Genomic DNA, 23,017 nt, shown 5'->3' on the forward strand with positions numbered 1-23,017 from the left:
ACACCAGGGCACTGTGGACCAAAGTCAACGAAGCAAACAAATTAAATCAAAATAAATTGAAAAAAAAAAAAAAAAAAAAAAAGGGGCAGACTTCTTTTAAAAGCAACCCAGAAAGAACAATTTCTGCAAATGCTTTCCATATTGGCAAATGAGAAGTGCATTTATGGCACTCTACTTGTTCTGTTAGATCTCTACCCCTTTCCTGCCTTCCCTACCATACTTTACAATCACTTCTGTCATAGTCAAATTGACCTTACATTTTCACAGAGAGTCTCACATCTGTCAGACAGAGAGCAAAGTAGAAGACAATATTTTGTTATGAAACACCTGACTTGAATTTCACTGAGACGGGTAATAAACCAAAGACAAATGAAGTTTTACTAGGCAGAAGCAGGTTTTTGTAATAAGCCTCTGCATGCATGATAAACACAAATTGAGCTCTTTCCTGGCAAAGAGCAGAAGAAAAGCCTCATATTACACTTGCAAGCAGTAGAAAATAACATCTCATTCAGTAAAGAGACAGCATCAGGTAGGGTTGTGATCACATAATTAGGTAAGAGAAACAGCCACATTCCAGACATGCCATCCTTTGAAGCAAAGGAAAATTCTCTAAGTTTTAATCACAGAATAGTATGTTACTTCATCCGGTCTTCCTATAAAAATATTTCCTTGTTAAAAAATAAAATAAAATCATTAACTTTCCATGTAGGGAAGCTCAAAGTGGGTCACCGGGGAAGCATGCATTTTTTTTTCTGGCTGGAAGTAAGCCACAGATGGTCCCAGGTGAATGGTGTCTGTCCAACACCACAGTCTTGTCAGATTTTGGAGCCCTCTCCACCCTCATCCTCTCCCCTGCCCATTCCCAATACCTCAACAGGAAAGGAGACATCTGTGAATCCTCTGGCACTGCTTCAGTATTTCACAGCTGTAATAACTACTGATACAAAGAGAAGAATGTTTTCTAGCCCAAAATTCCTGAGGTATTTTTTCTAAACAGACACAAGTGGATGAGACTTGGTTATGTGAAAAATACCTCACCAGGGGCAGGGGTATGGGAGAAAGATGAAGAGGAATCACGATCCACAGATAACTGAGCTCAGCTTGGTTCAGATTTATCTTTCCTGGCCATTCAACCCATTTGTCCAAATCCAAGCTTTTGATCCTTAAAACTAAGCAGTACTTTTCTGGCAGCCTGCACTAACTCTTGGCTAATTCAGATGAAAAAATACTGCATGAAGAGGCTTAGAACAGTGGTGATCTATAGATTTATATGTATACATAAGGTGGTATTTCTACAATACTCTTATCAGAATACAGGTAGTAAAGTTCGATCCTTGTTGCTAGGAATTGCAAAGTTCAGACACCACAAAGTTTCTTTTCTCCTATCTGTTGGTGCTGTCAGCTACCAGCACTCAGTCCTGGTGCCTCTTACCTGTGTCAGTGAGTTCATCATGACATTCCACAAGATTCACAAGTGTGACTCAGCGGCAGACATTCAGAAGTAGTTTTGGGAGTAATGTCAATTCCCATAAGGGCACAAAGTCAAGGCAGCCCAGCCAGATAGATAATGCTTTCCCAAGCACCTGTACTTTTGTAAAGCTTGGCAACAGCAGCTCTCTTGTTGCCTACACATTCAGGCTTTTTTCTTTTTTGCACAGTTGTCCAGTATAGAATGCAAAAAATCACCTTGTGTAAGTAGAATGACATAAAGCAGAGTATTTCTGAACAGAAAGCTTGAATTATTAAGCATTTAATAATACAAGCAGCTAAAACTTGGGATCACTACACATAGATAAAAGCCTCACTGACACTGAACAGAGCAGAGTGAGAAGGGGAGCATCTAGCTCATGGGAAACTCAAGTCCGGGTGAAGATTTCCTTCAAAAAAATATGATTATAATGTCAAATATTTTTAAATTCCTTCTAAACCAGAAGCTCCCTGGGCCACACAGCTGCTCAGCGTGAATTTGCCCAAGAAGCTGAGTAAATTGTTTCAACCTGAACTCCTCTCTTCTGTGGTTACACTGCTGTTAGTACCCAGAATTAGGGTCAGATTCAGAAAGGAGGTCAGGCAGGAGCATTGTTACCTCATCATGAAGGCAAGCAGGAGCAAGAGGTCTCCACACGGGCACCATCCACAGCTTCAGACTACTGTTACATTTTTCAAGCTAATACTACTAGCTCTGAGTTGAAGTGGGCACAGGCCAGCTGTGCCATCAGGAGACACAGCTGTTGAAGCTGGGGTAGGGGCAGGAGCTGCCCCAGACAGCATTCAGAGCTACAGCAACCCTTTGAGTGCACCACAAGAGCCCCAGAACTGCCTGACCTTAGCTGGAGCAGCACAGGAATCTGCCGTGCCCACATCAACAGCCAGGAGCAGAAAACCTCGCAGGGAGGATTTTGCAATATGCACCCTTGGCAGAAAACAGAAGGCTACAGAGATCCTAATTCCAACCACTCCTTGAACATGAAGAGGGCCTTTCTGAAGTCATTCTTCAGCCGACATTTCTTTTGCACTACCCTGCTGAGCGAACACAGAGGCATAACCACATGAATTTTACAGCTGTAGGACATCATTGTTAATGGGAGAAAAAGCCCTAAAAACTTGCTTCAAACCCTTGTTCTCTGTCTTTTAAATAGAGCTCATAATTAACTTAGCAGTCCTGCAGCTCACATGTTCTCTGCAGCCATTCATGGCATATCTGTCAAACCTAATAAGAGGGAGCTGATGGACTACACAACATTGCAATTTATGCACTGATGCTAAACAATAACATTTTCTCTAGTTAAGTGGAAAGTTTCAGGAAAATTAAGCATCTGAAAACTTCACTACACAAGGTAACTGAACAATAAACTCACTAATTCATTATGCTGGAATAAAATCAGCACTCTCAAGGAATATTTAAGGCAAGAATTGCAGAGTAGATTTGCAATTCCCAAATGCCTTTGAGTGATTCAAGTGAATGAATTACAGAATCACAGAATTGTTTGGGTTGGAAGGGTCCCTTAAAGGCCCTCTAGTCCAACTTCCCTGCAACAAACAGGGACACCCACAGCTCCATCAGGTTGCTTAGAGCCCTGTCCACTCTAACCTTGAATGTCTCCAAGGATGGCACTTCCACCACCTCTCTGGTCATCCTGTCCGGTGCTTCACTGCCCTTATGCTAAAAATCTTTTCCCTTTTATCCAACCTAAATCTACCCTCTTGTAGTTTGAAACCATTTCCTCTTGCTGTATCATTAAGCTATTATTAAGTTAATTAGCGTTCATCGTAAGACGTGGAATATGATTAAATTTAGGTGTTTAAGACAAAAAAAAAAACCAACAAAACACCTCTTACAACGATTAAAATAGAGAAAAAGAATAACTAAGTTTTTTGCATGCTTCTGACAGTTAAAAAATGTAATACCATAAATAACAAAAAATTAACAGTAGAAGTAATAAGAAAAAGACTTGTCTCAAGCACAGTTTTTCCAGTCTCAAATAGAGAGATCTACTACATGGCAAAAGCAAGACATTAAATATTTTCCTAAATCTATGTCAGTAGTTGGAGCCCTGAGCAATGCCTGACCAGTCACTGCTGAGCTCAGCCGCCGTATACATGCCTTACAGATGGGTGATACGCTGATACCATCTTGATGCCACATTCCAATTCTATCAGTGACACCAAATCATTAAAAATCCTGCTTACAAGGGCAGATATTACTAGGGGTATTAAGCCCTGTGTCTCCCTTCAAGCTGTTCCCTGCAGCCCAACCAGCTCCCATGCAGAGCAGTGCTGCTGTGCCTCCATCACTCCTGTATCTGCACATCCTGCTGGGTGCTGCCTGCTCCTGTGTCTCCCAAAGAGGCTTCCAAGAGGCACCGGCCACGGTTGAGCAAAGGAGGCACAGGCTATACCATGAAGCTGACCCCAACACTACATAGCTCACCAGGCTCACTGAGGCTGAAGTCAACTCCATGCCCCTGCTCCTGTGCAGCTCGATTATGCACAGTGAGATTAGCCATGGGGAAGGGCTCACTGAGCACTAGAAGATCTCTTCCTCAAATCCCCAAACCCTTAAATCCTTATTCAAGAGCTTAAAGAAAGAGTACCAAGATGATTCTTGATAAATGTGATGAGTTCTTTGTGTTAACAGCAGCATAACAAGATGATATCACTTATTATTACTGCTGCTTACGTTAAAGGGCAGCTTCAGAAGTCTGAGAGCAAGCTTTATTGCGTGCATGACCAGAATATTCCCCTCTAAAAAAACTGGTAATGTTCTGGCAAAGCGCAATCCAGGATTCTTTTCCAGATTTCTAAATACAGAGCAGAGGTAGTGGTGATGACTATCACTTCTTAATCTCTTCTTCACATGGAATTTACTAAAATCTCATAAATTGTCTCCCTACTTAAACTTGCCTTCATGAAGTTCAATCCTAAGACTTATTTTAGAGCATTGCTCAAGAATACTGAACAGCTAGCAAGGCATTAAAAACAAACAAAAAATACAAATCTCAAACTAAACAAAACAAAATTAGAAGCCCATAAAACACGTCTAGTCACAATACAAAGAATTAAAAGAGTGGTATAAAATTAAGTGCCAGAATTGTTAGCTGGAAGTCTGGACTATTTCAAAATCCTTTCTTTTATGCTTTGTTTTTCCAGGCACTTTGCAGAGATGCAAGCCACCAAAGCTACCACATCAAAAAAAGGTGAAGGGTAAGATGCAGAATCATCATTTCTCATAAGGCATCAAAGATCTATCAAGGTCAAACTCAGCGCTTAGCTGTTCTTCACCCCTGTTACAGTTGGTGCTACGGCTGGAAAGATTATTGTGGTGAATACGGGGAAAGAAATAAACAAGGAAGAAACGCTCACCTGTATGCAAAAATGGAGGTTCACAGAAAAGACTCCACAGAGGAAGGATCTCAAGCAAGAGACCCTCCCCCAGTGGCAGTCAGCTCTTAAATGGGGGCTAGGAGGTGCAGCCAGGCTCCAGCCTTCATCACACAGCTGAATCGCCTTCACCTGTGCTCCCATGGCTGCTGCCTCAGTGCTTGCCCCAGGTGAGCAATCAGTGGCTCAGGATGGGACTCAACAGTTCCCATACACCCCAACAACCACGCAAGAAGATCTTTATGCTTTCAAACACTAACCGTATCCTTTTCACCTAACAATCGAGGCAATCTTGCTGTATATGTTTTTTGGATGGCTAACAAAAGGAGGAACTACAGCCGTAAAAAGAATGCGACTTCCAATGAATTTGAGATGCCTTCACAAAAATCTCACCAGTAACACAGTGTCAGACAAATGTTTGCAATGCATTGTTCGCTGCCTTTTTTGGTATTTGCAGAAAACACACCCCAGTTTGTAAGGTTCCTGCTGAGTTTATTTCTATTTCTGAGAATTCTTATTAGCAGTAGGTCACTAAAAGAGCAGCATAGTGAAAATGAGACGATGTTGATAATATAGGCAAGAATAACCAAGAAAAAGTAATCCTTTGAGAATGAGGGATTTTAAATGGAAAAAAATCCATAAGATGTTGGAAATTAAAAACTGAGAATTTATCCAAATAAGAGAGAAGAAAAGCAGAAAGCTGAAAAAACCAGCCCCCAACATTGTCCTTTCTTCACTGCCTTTTGTTACCTGAAGCTTGTTTGTAATAAAAAAATAACTGGAAAAATTTAGTTAAACCAATAGTGGTGTCTCTGAAAAACATTCAGGAAACACGCAGCTCCTAGAAGTACTCATATTTTATATGTAAACACATGCATATGTAATTATATATGTAAATATTTCTAATAAAAAGCTTCCCAGAGCTTTCTCAAATGTGTGTTAACCTGCTTGGAATAATTTCTTAGTAAGAAAAAAGGCCGTGATTGTTGAATAAATTATTTGTTACAACTTTGTCGGTTTTTTACAAGCAGCAACATCCTACTAAATCTCTGCATTTATTTCTCACGTATATTTTATCTGTGACTCCCATATTTTGATCTGAATATTCTAACAACTGGCGATATTTAAATAGAAGCAAATGTGGCAAAACAGCCACTTCTGACAGGATATGATGGTCCTTTCAATGTAAATTCTCCTAAGAGAAAAATAAACTTTTCTCCAAAAGGACATAATCTAATTAAATACTTGCTTGATGTCAGTGTCCTTCCAGGAGAGGAGACAACATTGTAAAGGAACAGAAATGCTTAATGGTTATTCTCATGTGCAAGATTTTTTTTTTCTGTCTGCTCTAGCCAAAATGTAAATCATTTTCCACTGTAGTGTCAGGGAAGTGTATTGCAGTAAATCAATCACAGACTACTTTTAAAAAGGGACAAAAAAAAATCAACTGCAAAATGAAACAAATCTCCGTATGCCTGTTTTCCATTTGTATTGTCATCACTTACCTTCAGAGAACGATGGAAGTGAGATGGGAATGCTGCTGAAATGCATCCAACAGACTCTGTGTGCATGTGTTAGCAGCTCTAGCGGTCTCTGCTGTGTCCCCAGCCATTGGAAAAGACAAAGCATTACAGCCTACCCAAGGTATAATTTTTAGTTTTTGCTGGGCTGCTGAGCTGGGATACTCTATAGGAAGCTAAACGCAGAAACACAGAGACAAGCTGTGTGGTTTCTTTTAGCATTTCCTAGTACTCAGTACTAGTACTTCTGCTAGGGTAGATAAAAGTCTTTCTGCCTCGTTATAAAAGAAGAGGAAAGGCAATTCACGAGGGAAATGGAATCATTTTAGAAAGCTTTTCCTAATAAGCTCAATAGTTGAGCAGATGTGTGTGAGTGGGGAAAGCTGGGAGCTCAGAGAGCAGGCAGCTCCATCCGTCATCACACAACTGTGACTCGGCTTGCTTTTATCTTTTATGTCAGGCAATCAAATGAAAAGCCAATTTTATTTACTGAGTGAGGGGCAAATAAACTCATGCCAGTTAAAGAACAGAAATGATGTATCTGTGGTTTAGACTGGAAACATTTTAAAAATAAAAACTCTTTAATAGTTCCCTCAGACAAGACTTCTAGATCCTCTTCTGTCTTTGTTTGCTCCTAGGGCAAGATGGGCATGAAGTAAACATTTTGTTAACTCTGTCCTTTCAAATTTTCACACCCACAAACTACACCATCCGAGAGGAAAAAGTAGTGCTTGATGTCTCTGCTTTAAGTCAATTTCAAAACCTTTTCGGGAAGAATTCTCTGGACCACAAGCAATAGCAATTAAAGTCAGCCTAAGCTTTACAGCTGACTTTGAAATTAGAAGGTGCTTACCAAAATGTTTTGAAGTCTTTTGTTACTTTCCCCCTTCTCTCAGTCTCCAAAAGTACTTTTCCTTCTCTAAGTGGTCATAAGTCTGCCTTTCTCCCTGTTAGCTGCTCAGGTCCTTATTAGCTTATGACTGTCATTCTTTGATCCCTGTGTCAGAAAAGTGTTCCATAATGTACCTGCAAGTGTAAGTGTAAGCCTGTTTACTAGTTCTGCTCAAAACACGCACTGAAATTACTGAATTGGGTAAATTCTGTGTGCTTTTTTTTCCTCACATAATAATTTTTTCCTCCTCCTCAGCAAGCCACACTTACCGGTAAAAAGTTGTGTAATCCACCGTTGAATGACAGCTCTGAAAATCCCAGGCTTTGAGCTTCTGGCATTCCCGGTGAGCCCGGAGTTTCACCCTGACAGTCCCATGGCAGAGCTCAGGCACAGGTTTCCTCTGCGGGCGACTGCAGAACTCATTAGACTCCACACGCCAGGATTCAGCAAAGTCGTCCACGTCAAACTTAAAATTCCCATCCCCCCCAATCAGGTCATCTCGCTTGTGCCCATTGTAGTTACCACACAGGCCACAGAGTTTGCCCTTCAGATGCGGTGCAGCCATGACTTCCACAAAACTGTCTCCATCCCATGAGATTTCCAGGCCTAACAAAAGAAAGAGGTGAGATAAAAACACAGAGTTTCGAAAAAGAAGAAATTGAGGCTAATAAACTGTACCTTATATACGTGAAACAGTGTTCAGAGGAACCTAAACAAAGCTATTGGTTTCCTCCTGATATACTGTTAGATTTCTATTTACCTCTCAGTAGGCACCTCTGGCAAGTGCAGTGTTTCTTAAATCACTGTTGATTACAATATACTTGTCCCTCTCTGTGTTTACTTTTCTTCCTCCTTGCTATTGGATGGGGTCATCCTAAAAAAATCTGGATCCAAAGCAGAACTGCTCTCAACACTGAGTGATGGCTGTTGTGTAAGTCAGCAAATTGAATTTTATAGGGCAAATTTCTAGTGGATTTCAGTAGGGCCACAATTTCAGCCACTGTCACCCGCTGCACAGGTCATGGGTGTAAAAAGGTGACCGTGCCCTATGGGAATCTGACAGTGAATACTTCCTAGAACACATTCTTTTCTTATCTAAGGAGCTGATAATTATTTGGGTAAAGACAATAATTCCAAAATCAGTACTTTGAGTGAATAAAAAGAGATCAAAAACGGAAGCAAAAAGATGCCAGATGAGTAAAACTGCTGCAAGAAAGCATTCTGAAATGGATTCAGATGGTTCATCCAGAAGGTGTTCTTTACCAATCTTTTGAAGGTGACTTGACAAGTCAGCAGCATTATGGAATGGCAGTAGACACAGAACATCCATCTAGAGGCCAGGATATGAATGTCATGGTACAATCTATTTTACAGTAAGGTTTCATACTTCCAATGCATCAAAATTAAAATTGCTTTCTATGTGTGAAATCTGTTTTATGTCTATACCCATGTAAAAACAGAATGTCTAGCTTTATGCCTCTTTAATGGAGAGAAACAGGTAGTTCAGGGATCACAGCATGGATGTCTAATACAGTGGGAACAAACTACCTCCTGAATGCCCTTCTGTTTCCAGTGACATTATACAGTCCAGAAAGCAGGTAGAGCCTAAAATTATAATTTTAACCTGAGTTACAATGAAGTGAATTCTATCCTCTTATATGAAGTGAATTCTATCCTCGGAGCAATGCATACGTATCCCATAAAGGAACGCAATTTTAGTATTATACGTGATAAAAACAACACCAAGTATCACTTAACTTTCATCCCAAAATGGCCCTTCCAATGTCTGATGAATGCTAACACTTTGCATCTCTGAAGTGCCCTCCATCTGAAGACCACAAACCACTTTGCTGATGTTAATTTATTCCCATAAAGTACCCACGTGTGGCAGTTATTTAAGGATAAACAAAGGAACCTGCTTTTAAACAGGATAATCCAGATTTCTCTCTCCTCTGTGTCTGGCCAAGAATACCAAACAGCACCGCTTTGTGGTGCAGGACCAGGGATTTGCTCCAGATTTCTACATTTGCTCTGTGGGCTGGCTTAGCACCACCCTTTCCTCTTGTAAATCAGCACTTGTCACTGTGCAATCCAAATCCTTCTCTGTGCTCATGTAAGTAATTAACATACCAGCGATTCAGTTCAAAGCTGGAGCCCTTTGTTTAACAACACATCCCATTCTCTCCTATGCCAATTCCCACCTGTGCCACAGAGGATTAGAGGGAGGCCTAATGGGCAGTGATCACAGAATCATTAAGATTAGAAAGGATCACTAACATCATCTACTCCATGCATCAACTGCCAGAGCCCTTCAGTGGCTGCAGAAGGGGTGCTTTGCCATCAGTATGGATTATCCTGTCCCTATGTGATTGACACTACCTCAAGTGTTTGGGAGAAGATTTACCCAGCAAGGTTTGCAGATAATTCTGCATCAGTCAGTCTCCACGGACTATTTCATCACGCTTTCTTATTGTTATAGATATGCAATGATACTACTAATATATTCTATGATGTTGCTTGAAAGCAGCTTCAAATTCTTTCATCATCCCAGAATGCATAGGACCACTTTCTCCTCCAGAGGCATTTTTCACCAAACCAGCTGAGAAATTGTGCAAGAATACTTTGGTTAATGAGGCCAGCACAGTGGCAAGAAGGAAAGCTGCCTTTTCAAGCTGCTTCATACATTATCATTGCTGGACAAATTCAAATTCCAGCTGTCTTTGCTTCTGACAACGTTGAACAAAACAAAACACAGCTTCATTTGCAGACACCAGATTAATACTGCTGTGCTGGCATTTAGAAAAAACTTGCCATTAATGTATAAACCAAGATTATTTCAGACTTGAGAATCATGTAAACTTTCTGAAAGTTTGAAGTATCCAGATCCAAGTCTTCAGACAGCTCTTTTCAGAAAATAGCTCCATTTTTAAGGTAGTTTTCAACTTGTTCCCCAAATGAGCTCCCTCAGAAGCTGCTGACTTTAGAGTCAGGTAAATGATTTAATCCTAATTTTCCTTTTATAATGTTTGTTTTTCTCAAGTTATGAACTACTGACTTTCAGTGAAATCACCTGTATTTATTACAAAAGGCTAACTCTAATATAATCTTGAATATTTGTGTGTCCTTGGTGAGACACTGGCATCTAGTCATGCATTGTCCTGTGAACTCTAGATATGCAGACATGAATAACATAAACTTCTGATTTTTAACCTCAGCATATAAAAATGCACACTTTTAAATCTAGAGGTCCCTGCTTTGATTATGGGATTTGATTCAAGAGAGTTACAGTTTAACTACCAGCTGTGGACATACTTTTTCTACTTAGATATAACGTAATTCTATTTGCTGTAATTGCTAAGATGCAAGCATTGCAAGTAAATTCATTATGCCAGGTTGTCTTTAGCTATACTAACAAGATTTCTAGCTTTCATGAACAGCCTAGAGGTTTCTGTCCATAGTGGAGCTTCTTCTATTTTGGGGTAATGAAGAAGGGTATTTAATCCAACATGTATGATAATTCTGTCAGTGCCTGGTTGCACGATGCAGTGTGTGCCTTTTTGTTTGTTCACACACAGAAAATTCAGTTGGTTTCTGTAAACCAACTAGAGCTGTGACAGACGGGATTATGCTATGGAGCAACATTTAAAATGGTCTCCTTGGCAGACAGAAATTGTTTGGAAGAGCTTCCTGGTGCCTATAACCCCCTCTCTTTCCCTCCCAATGGATGAGTTTCCCATTCGCTTGGACAAGAATCAGAATCCAAGTGGTGAGACTGGAAGCCAAAGGATGCAGCATCTGTCCCATCTGGAGATGTGCAGAAAAGGAACATTCTCAGAGTTACTTTTTAGTGTATTCCAATTTTCCTCTTTCTTTGAAGGACACTTAACCAACTTGTTACTTGATTTCTTAACTTGGCATACTATGTGCTCTACTGCATTTGAAAGAAATTCTTCTGGATTTATGCACATCACACACTGAGTTTCACATGCTGGGAACTCCCATCAATTGTTCTGCATGATTTTTCATGGTAAAGGCATCCTCAAGAACTGGCAGATCATTCTTCCCTAAAGATCTAGGGCCAACAGAAAATCTCAGCAAACCAGATATGTGAAAAAGATCTGCCCAGAAGAAAAACAACAACAAAAAACCCTCCTGCACTGGAGGGACAGATGAATTAGCATCAACTCTGTGACCACCAGCTCTCTTGTCTTCTTAATACATTAATATGCACATTGTAGACAAGGACTCAACACCATGCCAGACAGTACTGGGGGTACCTGCAAGTTCAGGGTGCCAGAATTGCTGCTGTGGAACCCAGGGATACAGCTGGTGAGGAATTCAGCAACAAAACAGGTTTTCACGGGAAAATGCCAATTCATCAGAAATGAAATGCATCAGGGAGGCATATCAGATTCAATGAACTTCCAACAGAACCCAGGCATGGCTCCAAGCTGGTTTCATGCCAGCTCGCCTGGTGGGCTGTCTGGAAGCCTGGACTCTCAGGATATGTAACTCCAGGGCAGTTCTGCCATGCAGACTGCCTTGTAGCCAGGGACCACAAGGCTTCCTGATGCATTGGACTCCCCTGTTTTATCCAGGACTCAGCTCCCAGCTCTGCAAAGGGAAAACCAAAAACCAAGGGAATGCTGACTGAGCTGTAAGCACCAGACTCTGCACTTCCCAGACCAATTTTATTTCAATTTTTCTTCTAGTTCAGTAGCTTTGCTTATTTTTCATTATCTCCTTCCTTTGCCTCTTTTCCCCCACTGTGTTGAGAAAACATAAATTTAAAAAAAATCTATGCTCCAGAAAATTATCAGATTTTTTTCCCTTGGCATTTGGAATTTCTTGTGGAATAGAAATTTTGCCTTTTAAACAGCTCCACTCAGCACATTTCTTCTCCCTACAGCCTCTCTGCTGCTTATCCTCTTCCAGCAAAATGGAGTCATGTTGTTCTCTGCCTCTTTCCATGTCTTCTGTGCTGAGGGAAGGAGGACTTGGCCTAACGTGCTGCCTTCAGTAAGAGAAACCTAATCCTTTTCTGTTAAGGGGAGGAATTATTTAGACTATAATTTGCAGTGATTACACAGTGTTTGGTATGTTGTCATATGCCATGTTTGCACTCCCTCTGCCAACACATGGACAAGGATGTGTGCAGTCATTTATTAGGCTTGCACCAAAGACAAATGGAATAGCAGCGGGATTAGCTGTCATTCATCTTCAACTGAAAACCTTTCCGTGGGCTGTGGTTGGTTAATGAAATCCACATCGCCAGTATTCATAGTGTTCAGCTGGCTGCAAAGAGAAACCCTCAAGATGCTTTTAATTAGAAGTTGTGAATAATGGTCAACTTGTGTGCATTTTACAGACAGCCACAAAAATCTACACTGCCACTTTTAGGAATGAACCCAGAGCTGGGATCCACATTATACAGACTTACATTTCGAGGGGATATATGAACAGGTGTCTAAATTCTCAGTTCAACAGTGGGTGCTAGTGTACCCCTTGAAAAAAAAAAGACTCTAGATAATGAGAATGACTATGCTTCATGCTTGGGACCATACCACTCCATAAGAAAGACTGGTTTCACTGTTTGCACATGGCATTTAATTGAATTAACAGTAAATAGTATTCTCACTGAAACAGTACTTCACTGTTTAAGTGAAATCTCCCAGGACTACAGCGCTACCTAACACATGCTAATGAGGAAATTCTTAGCTTCCACTCAGTATTTATCTATGCGAGTGTACTATAGCTCAAAATAGTTTATCAAAACAAATGTAAGTCCTCTGGTTTAGAATTTTGACAATAAATGTGTTCTTTAGGTCTCTAAGGACTTGAGAATCTGCTATCTTCCCTCCTTTTTCTACAACAAAAAAATGTGCCAGATTCTCAAAGTTTCTCATTTCCTTTTGCTTCTGAGGCTGTGAAGTTTGTTCCACTTGGAGAGGCTCTTACCCAAACACAAAGCAAGCACAGAACAATGGCATTAAACAGCAAATTAAGCCTTGGTTTTCAAACGAGGATGTCTATTTTAGTGGGTAGCCTCAGTGAAATGTTTCCATAATTTGACAACTTAAACCAAATCCAACCATTAGTAACTATGATTTTCCACCTCCCACTTAAACTGCAAGGTATGTTGCTGCCTATGTAGAAAAAAATGAATGTTAAAGGACTGATTACATCCCTGCTCTTAGCTGTAACTATTAGAGAAACACAGAATCACAAAATATCCCAAGTTAGGAGAGCCACAAGGACCACTGAATCCAATTCCAGCAGCCTGGTGCTATGACTGCTGGTCACGGTGAAAAACCTGTTCCTAACCTCCAGCCTGATCCTGCCCTGGCACAGCTCCACGCTGTTCCCTCAGCCTGTTGCTGTCACACAGCAGAGCTCAGCGCTGCCCTCCGCTCCCTCTGAGGAGCTGCAGCCGCCATCCGGCCTCCCCTCAGCTCCTCTGCTCTGGGCTGAGCAAACACAGGGACCTCAGTCACCTGTCACACACCTTGCCCTCCAGACCCTTCCCAATCTTCATAGCCCTCCTTTGGATGTTCTCTAACAGTTTTATGTACTTCTTAGACGGCGGTGCCCAAACTACATGCAATGCTCAGGATGAGGCCACACAGCACAGAGGGACAAGCCCTTCTTTTGCCCAGCTGCCAGTGTGATGCACCACTGCTCAGCCCTGATGCACCACTTCCGGGTATGGTTGGCCCTTTGAGCTGCCAGGCACACTGCTGACTCGGATTCAACTTGCTGTCATCCAGAATCCCCAGATCCCTCTCCATGGAGGGGCTCTCCTGCCTCTTGTCCCCAAATCTGTACTTCTGTCCTGGGCTGCCGCACCCCAGGAGCAGAATTTGGCTCTAACTCTTGTACAGTTTCATGCACTTGGAGACTGCCCAGCCCTCACACTATTCAAGATATCTCAACAAGGCCTCTCTGCTCTTGAGCAATTCAACAGCTCAATTTAACTTAGTGTCATCCACAAAATTAAGCAGTAAAACTTCAAGTTCAGTACCCAAGTCTTCTTTAAATGATTACACTGAACAAACCACTCTAGTTACTGGAAGTGAAAATCCAATTGGAATCCAATTATCCATGCAGGTGGCTAATTGTCAACTGCAGAATGAAATACAGTCTAGGAAGTGTTCTGCAGAGGCTTCACTCACAGCTGCATTTCTGTCTGCTTGTAGGCTGAAAGAGTTTTGAAAGAATTGCCAAGTACTTGGGATACTCAGATCTCTAATTAATATATTTATTGCCATTGTTACGGTTTTATACCAATTTTTGTTCTTGTTGCATTTGAGAAGTTTTTCTAGGAGAAGACACACACACAGTTGCCCTACCTGCTTTGGTTGTCACTTTCAGCAAATAACCATCCAAATCGATCTGAAATTGTGATGTCTCGCAGGGTAGTGAGATACGGGTCCCATTCCACTTCACTGTGAGGTGCTGCTGGAGGCTGATGGTGCTTCTGCCCAACACAAGGTCCACTGACTTTGTCCAGGAGAAAGAACGGGTCCGACGGGCATCGTTTTTCACCAGCACCTGGAAGGGCGAGGCAGAGGAGGAGCAGTCTTTCGTCAAAACGTACTGACATGTTCCCTGAAAGTTAAATGTCCGTCCATCAAAAGTGTTGTAGTGAGGGTCTCCAAACACTGTGCAAACTCCAGGCTCTGCAGGTGAGTGAGAAACAAAAGTGCTATATCAGGATCAATCAAAGCTTGAAAAAAACAGTTGATAAGAACTTAACGGATGTTGCTCTCAAGTAATCTTGTTGCCCTACAGGGCAGATTTTTCTGAGGACCAATAGGGATACATTTATCTGAAAAGTATAAGCCTCATGGTTCTAGCAGAAATCTTTCCCAAAGCAAGTGAAAACCAAATGCCAATCAATCCTTAGGTCAACATGAGAAGGTTAACCTGTAGATTGGAACCAAAGACAAATCTTCCAACCTCTGAGTTAGTCCCTTAAGCATAATGTGCCACCTGGACAGCTGAGGTTGTTACAATGCCTTGGGAGACTGTTCAGTTTCATTGACAAAAAATGCAAGTCTCATTCACAGTATCAGGCAGAGCCCAGGGTCTTGCAGAGCCCTTGTATCCCTGGACATGTATGATGGGAGCCTTCCAACTTCATTCCAGCTTTCCAAGCATGAGGTGTCTACTCTGACCCAATCACCCAGTTTCTTTCTTACTGACAGAGAGAAACAAACACAACTAGAAACTCTCTCATCTCACTGGTTTTAGACATCTACTTTAATACGTCGGAAGTTGCTCTCTGAAGGAGCCTGTATCGTTCTGCTATCTGCTCTGAGAGCTTAGCTGGAGGCATTCCTTTCAGTCAAATTCACCCAGAATGAACTTTCACCCTTAAGTTTTGTGTGGGAGCAAACCCTAATCCAATCACAGTAGATTTCAAAATATCACCTGTATATTTCTGAGGTTTAGTTTGAATGTCCCAGGTTAGGCAAGAAGGATTCTTCAAAGTTAAAAGCCATCAAGCCACTTCAGCAGGACCCAGTTCTGTCCATATTTTACATAGGCACATGTATAAATATATAAAATAGGTATATTTATATTTTTTCTAAATCTTCTCTAGTAGCACTATTAAGTTGCTGAAGTATCACTGAGGAAATGCGATCAGCGTTTACTATACACATACTTTTTTAATACTACAAACTGTCACATGTTATTTATACAAAACTGACTCTCAGTGGTTATTGTTCTCACAACAAAAGCCAGCAGTACATGAATAGCATGACGCAATGACTATCTAAGGGCACAGTGTCTCTGCTAGTTATGTGCATTTTTACAATTAGAGGGAGATGTCTTATTGATGCTTGCAGTTCTATGCTGGTCAAGAGAAGTCACAGTTCTTAAAGGCAGAACTTGTCCACACTCGTGTCAACAATTCTGAGTTACCCTGCAGTTATCCAGCAATTGATTGAATCGCTCAGCAGTTGAGGAGAGCAGCAATTTGCATTTCAGCCTTTGGGTATAACAATAGGTCCTAACCACATCTCACTGCCGCTGTTCCTGGAAGAAGGAATCTCAGGACAGAGAAATGTACACTGCTGCTGCCAGCTGAATACTCATGGGCTTAGGCTGCTATTGAAAGATGATGCCTGTTTTAGGGGGACAGCTTGATACAGTAAGAAAATGTGACTCAGTAATCAGACAGCTGAGAACAGCATCAATCAAAAAACAAAACAAAACAAAAGCCAACAGCCTAGGGGAATGGAGAATAACAGAAAATGCTATTTCTTAGCTGAAAAAAATTATCGTACAATGTCTTCTCTGAAAAGGCAGCTAAAACAAAAAGGGAAAATTCAAGCCTACAAAGAAAGAAGGAAGCACGTTATGGAGAAGAGACACAGAATTTCTATGATGGAGTGTAATGCAGTTCTGACTAAGCAATATACCTTTCTCAGTCAGCCTATTTAGCCTAGGCACAGTGCTGTGCTAAAGCAGCTGTGTTGTTTCTGATGTTTTCACTAGCTGCAGTTAAAGGCTGTGCAGGGATATGTATAGAAGATGTGGATGAAGGGGGCCCCAGGAGACGTTATCTTTCCTTTTTCCAGCTGTAATGCAGAATCACCCATACCTTCATTATTTCTGATACACATATACCCTGTTTTCATAGAGCAGGAGTAACATGAATCCCACCACTAGCTCCTGCAGCTCTTAATGACCCTTACTGCAAGGTCTTAAAAGTCTAACCCCAGTCTTCCCCACTGCACAGTGCAATACCATGACAGAAGCAGTGCCTGGGTAACATTTGTAACGGACACCTAACTTGCCACATCCATTCTTTTTTTTCATTAAGTCTTCAGTTAAGCCATTCTTGGCATCATTAGTATGCCTCTTTACTATGTTTCATAACCAGGGACCAGAAGTTGTGATTTCTCAAGCACATTACGTTGACAGGTCCACTTGAATTCAAAATCACAGGATCACAGAATCACAGAGGTTAAAAGGAATCTCTGGAGATCACCTAGTCCAAATCTCCTGCTAAAGCAAGTTCCAAAAAGTAGATTGCACAGGAAAGTGCAATCCAAGGTAGGTTTTGAACATCTCCACAAGAGGAGACTCAACAACATTCTCTAGGCAGTTTGTTCTAGTGCTCTGTCACCCACAAAGCGAAGGTTTTCCTCATATTCATATGGAATTTCCTCTGTTCCACTTTGTGCCTGTTGCCCCTTGTCCTGTCACTGACACCACTGAAAAGAGCCCAGCCTCACTTGTCTCCCTGCCTTTAGATACTTATAAGCATTGATAAGATCTCCCCTCGGCCTTCATTTCTCCAGGCTCTCAGCAGATCCTCCAAATATGGCCCCACCATGCAGAGCAGAGAGGGATAACTTCTTGCCAGCCTCAAACTGCTGGCCATGCTTTTTTTAATGCACCCCAGGATACCATTGGCTTTCTTGGCCACCAGGGCACACTGCTGGCTCATAGCCAACCTGTTGTCCACAAGGACACCTAGATCCTTCCCTTCAAAGCTTCTTTCCTGCAGGTCAGCCCCTAACCTGTACTGATGAATGCAGTTATTCTTCCCCTGGTGTAGGACTCCACACTTGGCCTCATAGAACCCCTTTGCCCAACTTCTTCAGCCTGTTTCTCTTCAGCAGGTCTCTCTGAATGGCAGCACAGCCATCTGGTGCATCAGCCATTCCTCCCAGCTTCATAGCATCAAGAAACTTGCTGAGGATGCACTCGATCCCTTCATCCAGGTCACTGATAATCACATTTGATCGACAGCTATGGAAGTCAGGGCCCAAGGACTTGAAGTAGTGCCAGAAAACCAAGATGCCTGAGTGTGCTTTTAAGAAACATGCACTTTTGTGAATCTCCTTCTCCCACTGCCAACAATAAGGATATCAGTAACTGCTTTCCAAAGTCCATAAAATGATTACGTGACATTTATCCATGAGTATTTTTTGCAAACTTCAAATGAAGGGAACAATAGAGTTTTTAATCACCAGCGTGCTTTTCACCAACAGGAAAAAAATCTCCTGGTTTTACACAGAGAACGTCTGACTTTAGTGCCACTAAATCATACAAATAAGTTTTCTGATAGCCTTCTGTATTCATGCAATTATACTGCATGATGAATATTAAGATTCATTTTATTACGTGCTCAGATTCTATTTCATTTTTCCAGGTTTTTTTCTTTAAATATAATGAAAACTTTTCTAAAAACAAGGAAACTATCAACAAAAAATGAGCCCAAGCACCAGTGAAGATTTCAGCAATGAGAACTGTTTTTTGATTGCATTTTTAGATGCTAAGAATGTAGAGATGTTATACACGTTACTATCCCACATGTTGGGGGAGAGAGGGCAAGTTCTTCACCTATGGAAGTAGCTAAAAGGCAAAAATGAGAGAGGAACAAACGTAATTCAGAGATGTGCAAGTAAAATTGATAGTACCAATGGGATCCAAAGGAAATATTTATTTTTAATTTCTAATGTGTTATGCAGAGTAATGTTGTTTTATGTTATGTTACATCGTGGCACGTCATATGTCAACTTGATACAGTGCAGTTAAAATAAAAAAGAATGTATTTTGGATTGGATAGCTGTACGCCTGATCCAAACATTGCTGTTTTCTTTAATAACCAAGGAAGTGGGGGAAGGAAAATCTACCTAAAAACAGCCCGAATAATTGATTCTCTGATATCACTGTATAAAACATTCTTGAAAGGATTACAAAAATTCTGGGTGTCTTAAAAAATAAACCCACACCCTGCAAGAGTGTGTGAGATAACTCAGGCACTGAACATAAGAAGAACTGTCTGGCCTTGAAAGAAACCTTAACAACAGGGTGCAACAAGAGGGCAAAAGGCAGGCAACATAAAAATGCCCCACAAATTTTTAGGTTTTGAGTTGTCCACCTTTTGAGAGAGTTTCAATCACATCATGTTTTATGATTTCTTCGTTTCTGTTATTATTGTCTTTTGTTTTCTTTTGGAATTAAAAAAAGCCCTTTATGCATGGCTGGTTTTGAAATCTATTGGAAACACTTGTTCTCTAGTTTGTGTCATGTGTGAAATTCTTCTCTGTTGAGATGAGATGGAGCGGATGGAGAGTATCACTGCATTGCCAAATCTGTGCTCCCCAACACAGGAGTGTGACTTGAGCTACTGAAGCACAGAGTTGTGGATGCAGATCCTTTTCCCTACAATAACTTCTTACCAGCTTATTGCAGATACTCCTTGTCTCTCTCAGTTATCTAAGGCACAGTTAGAAAAGGCCAATAATATAAGATGCTCCTCCTAAGACTCTGTTAGCCCCCAACTATTTCCAGCTTAGGGACTTTCTGAGCTAGACAGGGTTTGTCTTTATTTAGTAGCCTTTGATAGACTTCTTTTCCATGAATTTGTCCACTCTCTTTTTGACCCAGAACCATTTTTAGCATCCACAACATCCTTTGGCACAGTGCCTGAAAAACTACCATCTCTTGCTTGTGTTAAACCTTGCATTTCTCAACTTCAGTATCTTCCGCCCATTTACACATGCACATTTATATGAAGGCAAATATATCCATGTTTCTTTCCCGGAAAGACACAGATTTTTAAAAGCACCACAGAGCTATGCACAAAGAGCTGTGATTTCCCAAGCACCTGACGCAGTTAAGGCACTCAACTCTGATTAAATGCTATTAGAAGCTGGCTGCAAACACCTGTAAATGCCTTTTGGAAATCCCACATTTTGGTGCCCAAATCAATTTTCAAAACTCCTGGCTTTCGTATAAACTTCTGGAACAAGACAGTTTTCACATTTGTTTTTTTTTTTTTTTTAAACAGCAAAATGCTCTTACATTTGATGGTCTGTGTAACTCACACAGTTTGCCTAGTCCCAACCTAAGGATCTATAGCTTTCTTGCAAACTCGTAATAATAGCATTTAGGTGCTAAAGTGAATATTGTGGAACTCTTGGCCAGCTCTCCTTGCATGTTACAAATCATGCACCCAATTCAAATGAAATACTGACTTTCATTAGGAAAGGTAACTAACTGGGAAGGTAATTGTAGGCAAGCAGCACAGGGTTTGAAAACACATTTATCTGTACAGAAAAAAACACAAAAAAAGAAGCTGAAAAAGAAACAGCAGGGAAAAGAACATTTTAGCATTCCTCAAGGTTTAACATACTGTTTAAGGAGGAAAGAAAGTTAATGAAATCACAACCGGTTTTGGGCAATTTAAAACAAATTTAACAAAGAGATGCTCAAGTTCAAGCAAATAGTATGCTGAGTAAAGTTAAGAATCACCTATTGAAACAACAGGTTGCCAAAAAGTACCTACGTGCCTTCAGGCTAATGCCCCTACCCCCAAGGTGGTATATGGCCTTTATATATAATTCAGCTTTTTCATAGACTGTTTAGTTGAGGCCAGACAGACAGTCAGCACACACATCCTGACCGGCCAAAGAGCATGAGCATATTGGCTGGCCAATTAGCACATTTTTAGCTCCAGAACAGCCACAGGATATATTGTCTCTAGCTCGGTTTATTATTTGTTAGGGTATAAAGGAAATGGGACACAAATCCATAGGAAACCGGGCTGTTAGCTCTGGTGCTCATGGAATAGCATGTTTTATTTTTTCAGGACATCAGAGCAGTCAATTGAAGTCCAAGATGTCCAGATGTCTGGTCACACTCTTCTGGGCTTGTAGCTAGTTAAGAGTGGCCAAGAAAAATACACTTTAAATTATAACTAAAATTGTTTTGGACATCTTCTGAGTGCGGAGAAGGAGGAAAAAAATAGAAGTTTACCAGCGTAAAAGTGTTCTGGTTGCACATCTATAATTCAGAAAAGATCCCAGCTTTTTAAAAATGAAATGAAACTTTGAATGCAATTAGTCCATATGCTGAATTAAGCCCTAAATCAAACAGAACACATTATTAACTTCTGAAAGTTAGCAGCAGAACACACATAATAGAATTTCATTAGCTTTTCTTTAAAAAATGCGTAGCCTTAGAGTACTTTCCTCATAACTGTTGCATAGTGCAGCTTGATATAATACATATTACAAGGTGTGGTGTCAAAAAACTCCACAGGAGTCTTTATGGCCTATTTCATAAATAAAATATCTATTCCAATTTGTTCAAATACATATTTATACAGTAGGCCATCACAGCTGAAATGACTGAGGAGCTAAGTCATGTACAGCATTCCAGTATGAATAAGCAATTGAAGTTTTTTTTGTTGATGTATTTCTCTATGGCAAGGAAATAACAGGAAACAGGACCATCAGACTTGTTTGTGATCCTTTAGTCCTGATTGCTGCTGTCATAGGTACCTACAAAGCATAACACTATCTTTTTTCTTTTTTTCTTTTATCTTTTGCTGTTGTTTTGAAGAGTCATCCATTTTAAAATATTTCTATAAATACAAATATACATATATATATTTACAGTATATATTTACATATATATACAGGAGCAGGTGAAAGTACCAACCTTTTAGTCCTAAGGCTGGTTGGCTGGATCCAAATGCCTTAAGTTTGGCTCAGTGCTATATGTCAATTTACAAAGATGCTGAATGATTGGTGAACAAAAGTTTTTGCCTCCCCCCCCCCCAAAAAAAAGAAGGTCTTTACTACAAAATTAATCATACATCCTACTAAACCTAGATGACTGTGGTACTCTTTGAAAAAATCCTTGTCCACAAGACCTAACAATGACTTAGGTATGACTGTGTTAGAGGTATTGATAATGATTACAATATATCTGCACAGTCACAGCAGGAAGCATTACTGCATGCTGTAATTTCAGCAAAGGCTATCAATTCTTCAATGTCAAGAACAAAGATTTAGCCTCCACTGCAAATTTCGAGCTTGCTCTGAGAGCAGTCTGTTAATATTATTTGAATTAAGGCTTAGTGTTTTCTTTTTTTAATATGAAAATGACCTTGCTCTAACACAGGATTACTAATTTATGGAATTGACGTCAGTGGTGATTTTTCTAAATCAAGTCCAAAAGAGTACATTTCATTACATTTTTACAGCAGAATAAACTAAACTGTTGAATTTTCCACTGGTATGACCACTGTGTTTAATTAGTGATAACTGTACACCAGCCATGGAGCTTGAACAGCAACATGCCAAAACCAACCACAGTTAACTTCAGCAACAGTAGACAAAAGGGACTCCCTAGTCTGTTAGGAGACAAGGTACTTTTTCTCTCTGCAACAAACTGCTTTGAAAAATAACCCTTTGATTTTTTTCTTTTTTCTTTCTTTTTTTTTTTTTTTGTTTTTACAGTTTAAAATGTCTCCTTTAACAACGTTTCTGTTTTTGACCCACTTCGTAGAAATTGGCTGCATTTAAACTGTACTCAGAGCTCTCCTGTGTACAGTATGTTCTCGTACCTCCTATGTTGTTTTTACTTTGGAAAATTAATATCTTCTGGACCAACAAATATGTCTGGTGTGTTAACATGTGGAGAGAGGATCAGTACGAGTGGGTGGGTGAGGGAAAGGGCTTTGCATCTGCATCTTATCAGGAATAGGTTGAATTGGCAAAGTTTCTAACAACTGGACTGCGATTGTGATCATCACTGAGACACTTATGATTTTACCTGTCAAAATGCTATGATGAGATTTACAGCACTTCTAGTGCAAAGATGGAATTAATTCCTTGCAAATGGCTGCTGTTAGAATGCTAATGGCTACTGGTGCTGTATGAGAGCAGGTATTTAAAGTCTTTGATTACAT

General features: G+C 40.5%; 1 protein-coding gene across 3 annotated transcripts in view; it reads right to left on the bottom strand.

Annotated features, from left to right (window-relative positions):
• The window catches only part of BMPER (BMP binding endothelial regulator), a 150,604-nt gene that overhangs the window by 35,911 nt on the left and 91,676 nt on the right, over positions 1-23,017 (bottom strand). For all 3 annotated transcript variants that reach the window (XM_048950764.1, XM_048950763.1, XM_048950765.1), the window contains 2 exons: positions 14,643-14,972; positions 7,563-7,899 (listed from right to left, as the gene is read on the bottom strand). In XM_048950764.1, the coding sequence (XP_048806721.1) occupies positions 7,563-7,899; positions 14,643-14,972 (667 nt within the window). The remainder of the gene's footprint in view (positions 1-7,562; positions 7,900-14,642; positions 14,973-23,017) is intronic.

This window comes from Lagopus muta, chromosome 7 (assembly GCF_023343835.1).
Source record: "Lagopus muta isolate bLagMut1 chromosome 7, bLagMut1 primary, whole genome shotgun sequence".
Lineage (NCBI taxonomy): Eukaryota > Metazoa > Chordata > Aves > Galliformes > Phasianidae > Lagopus > Lagopus muta.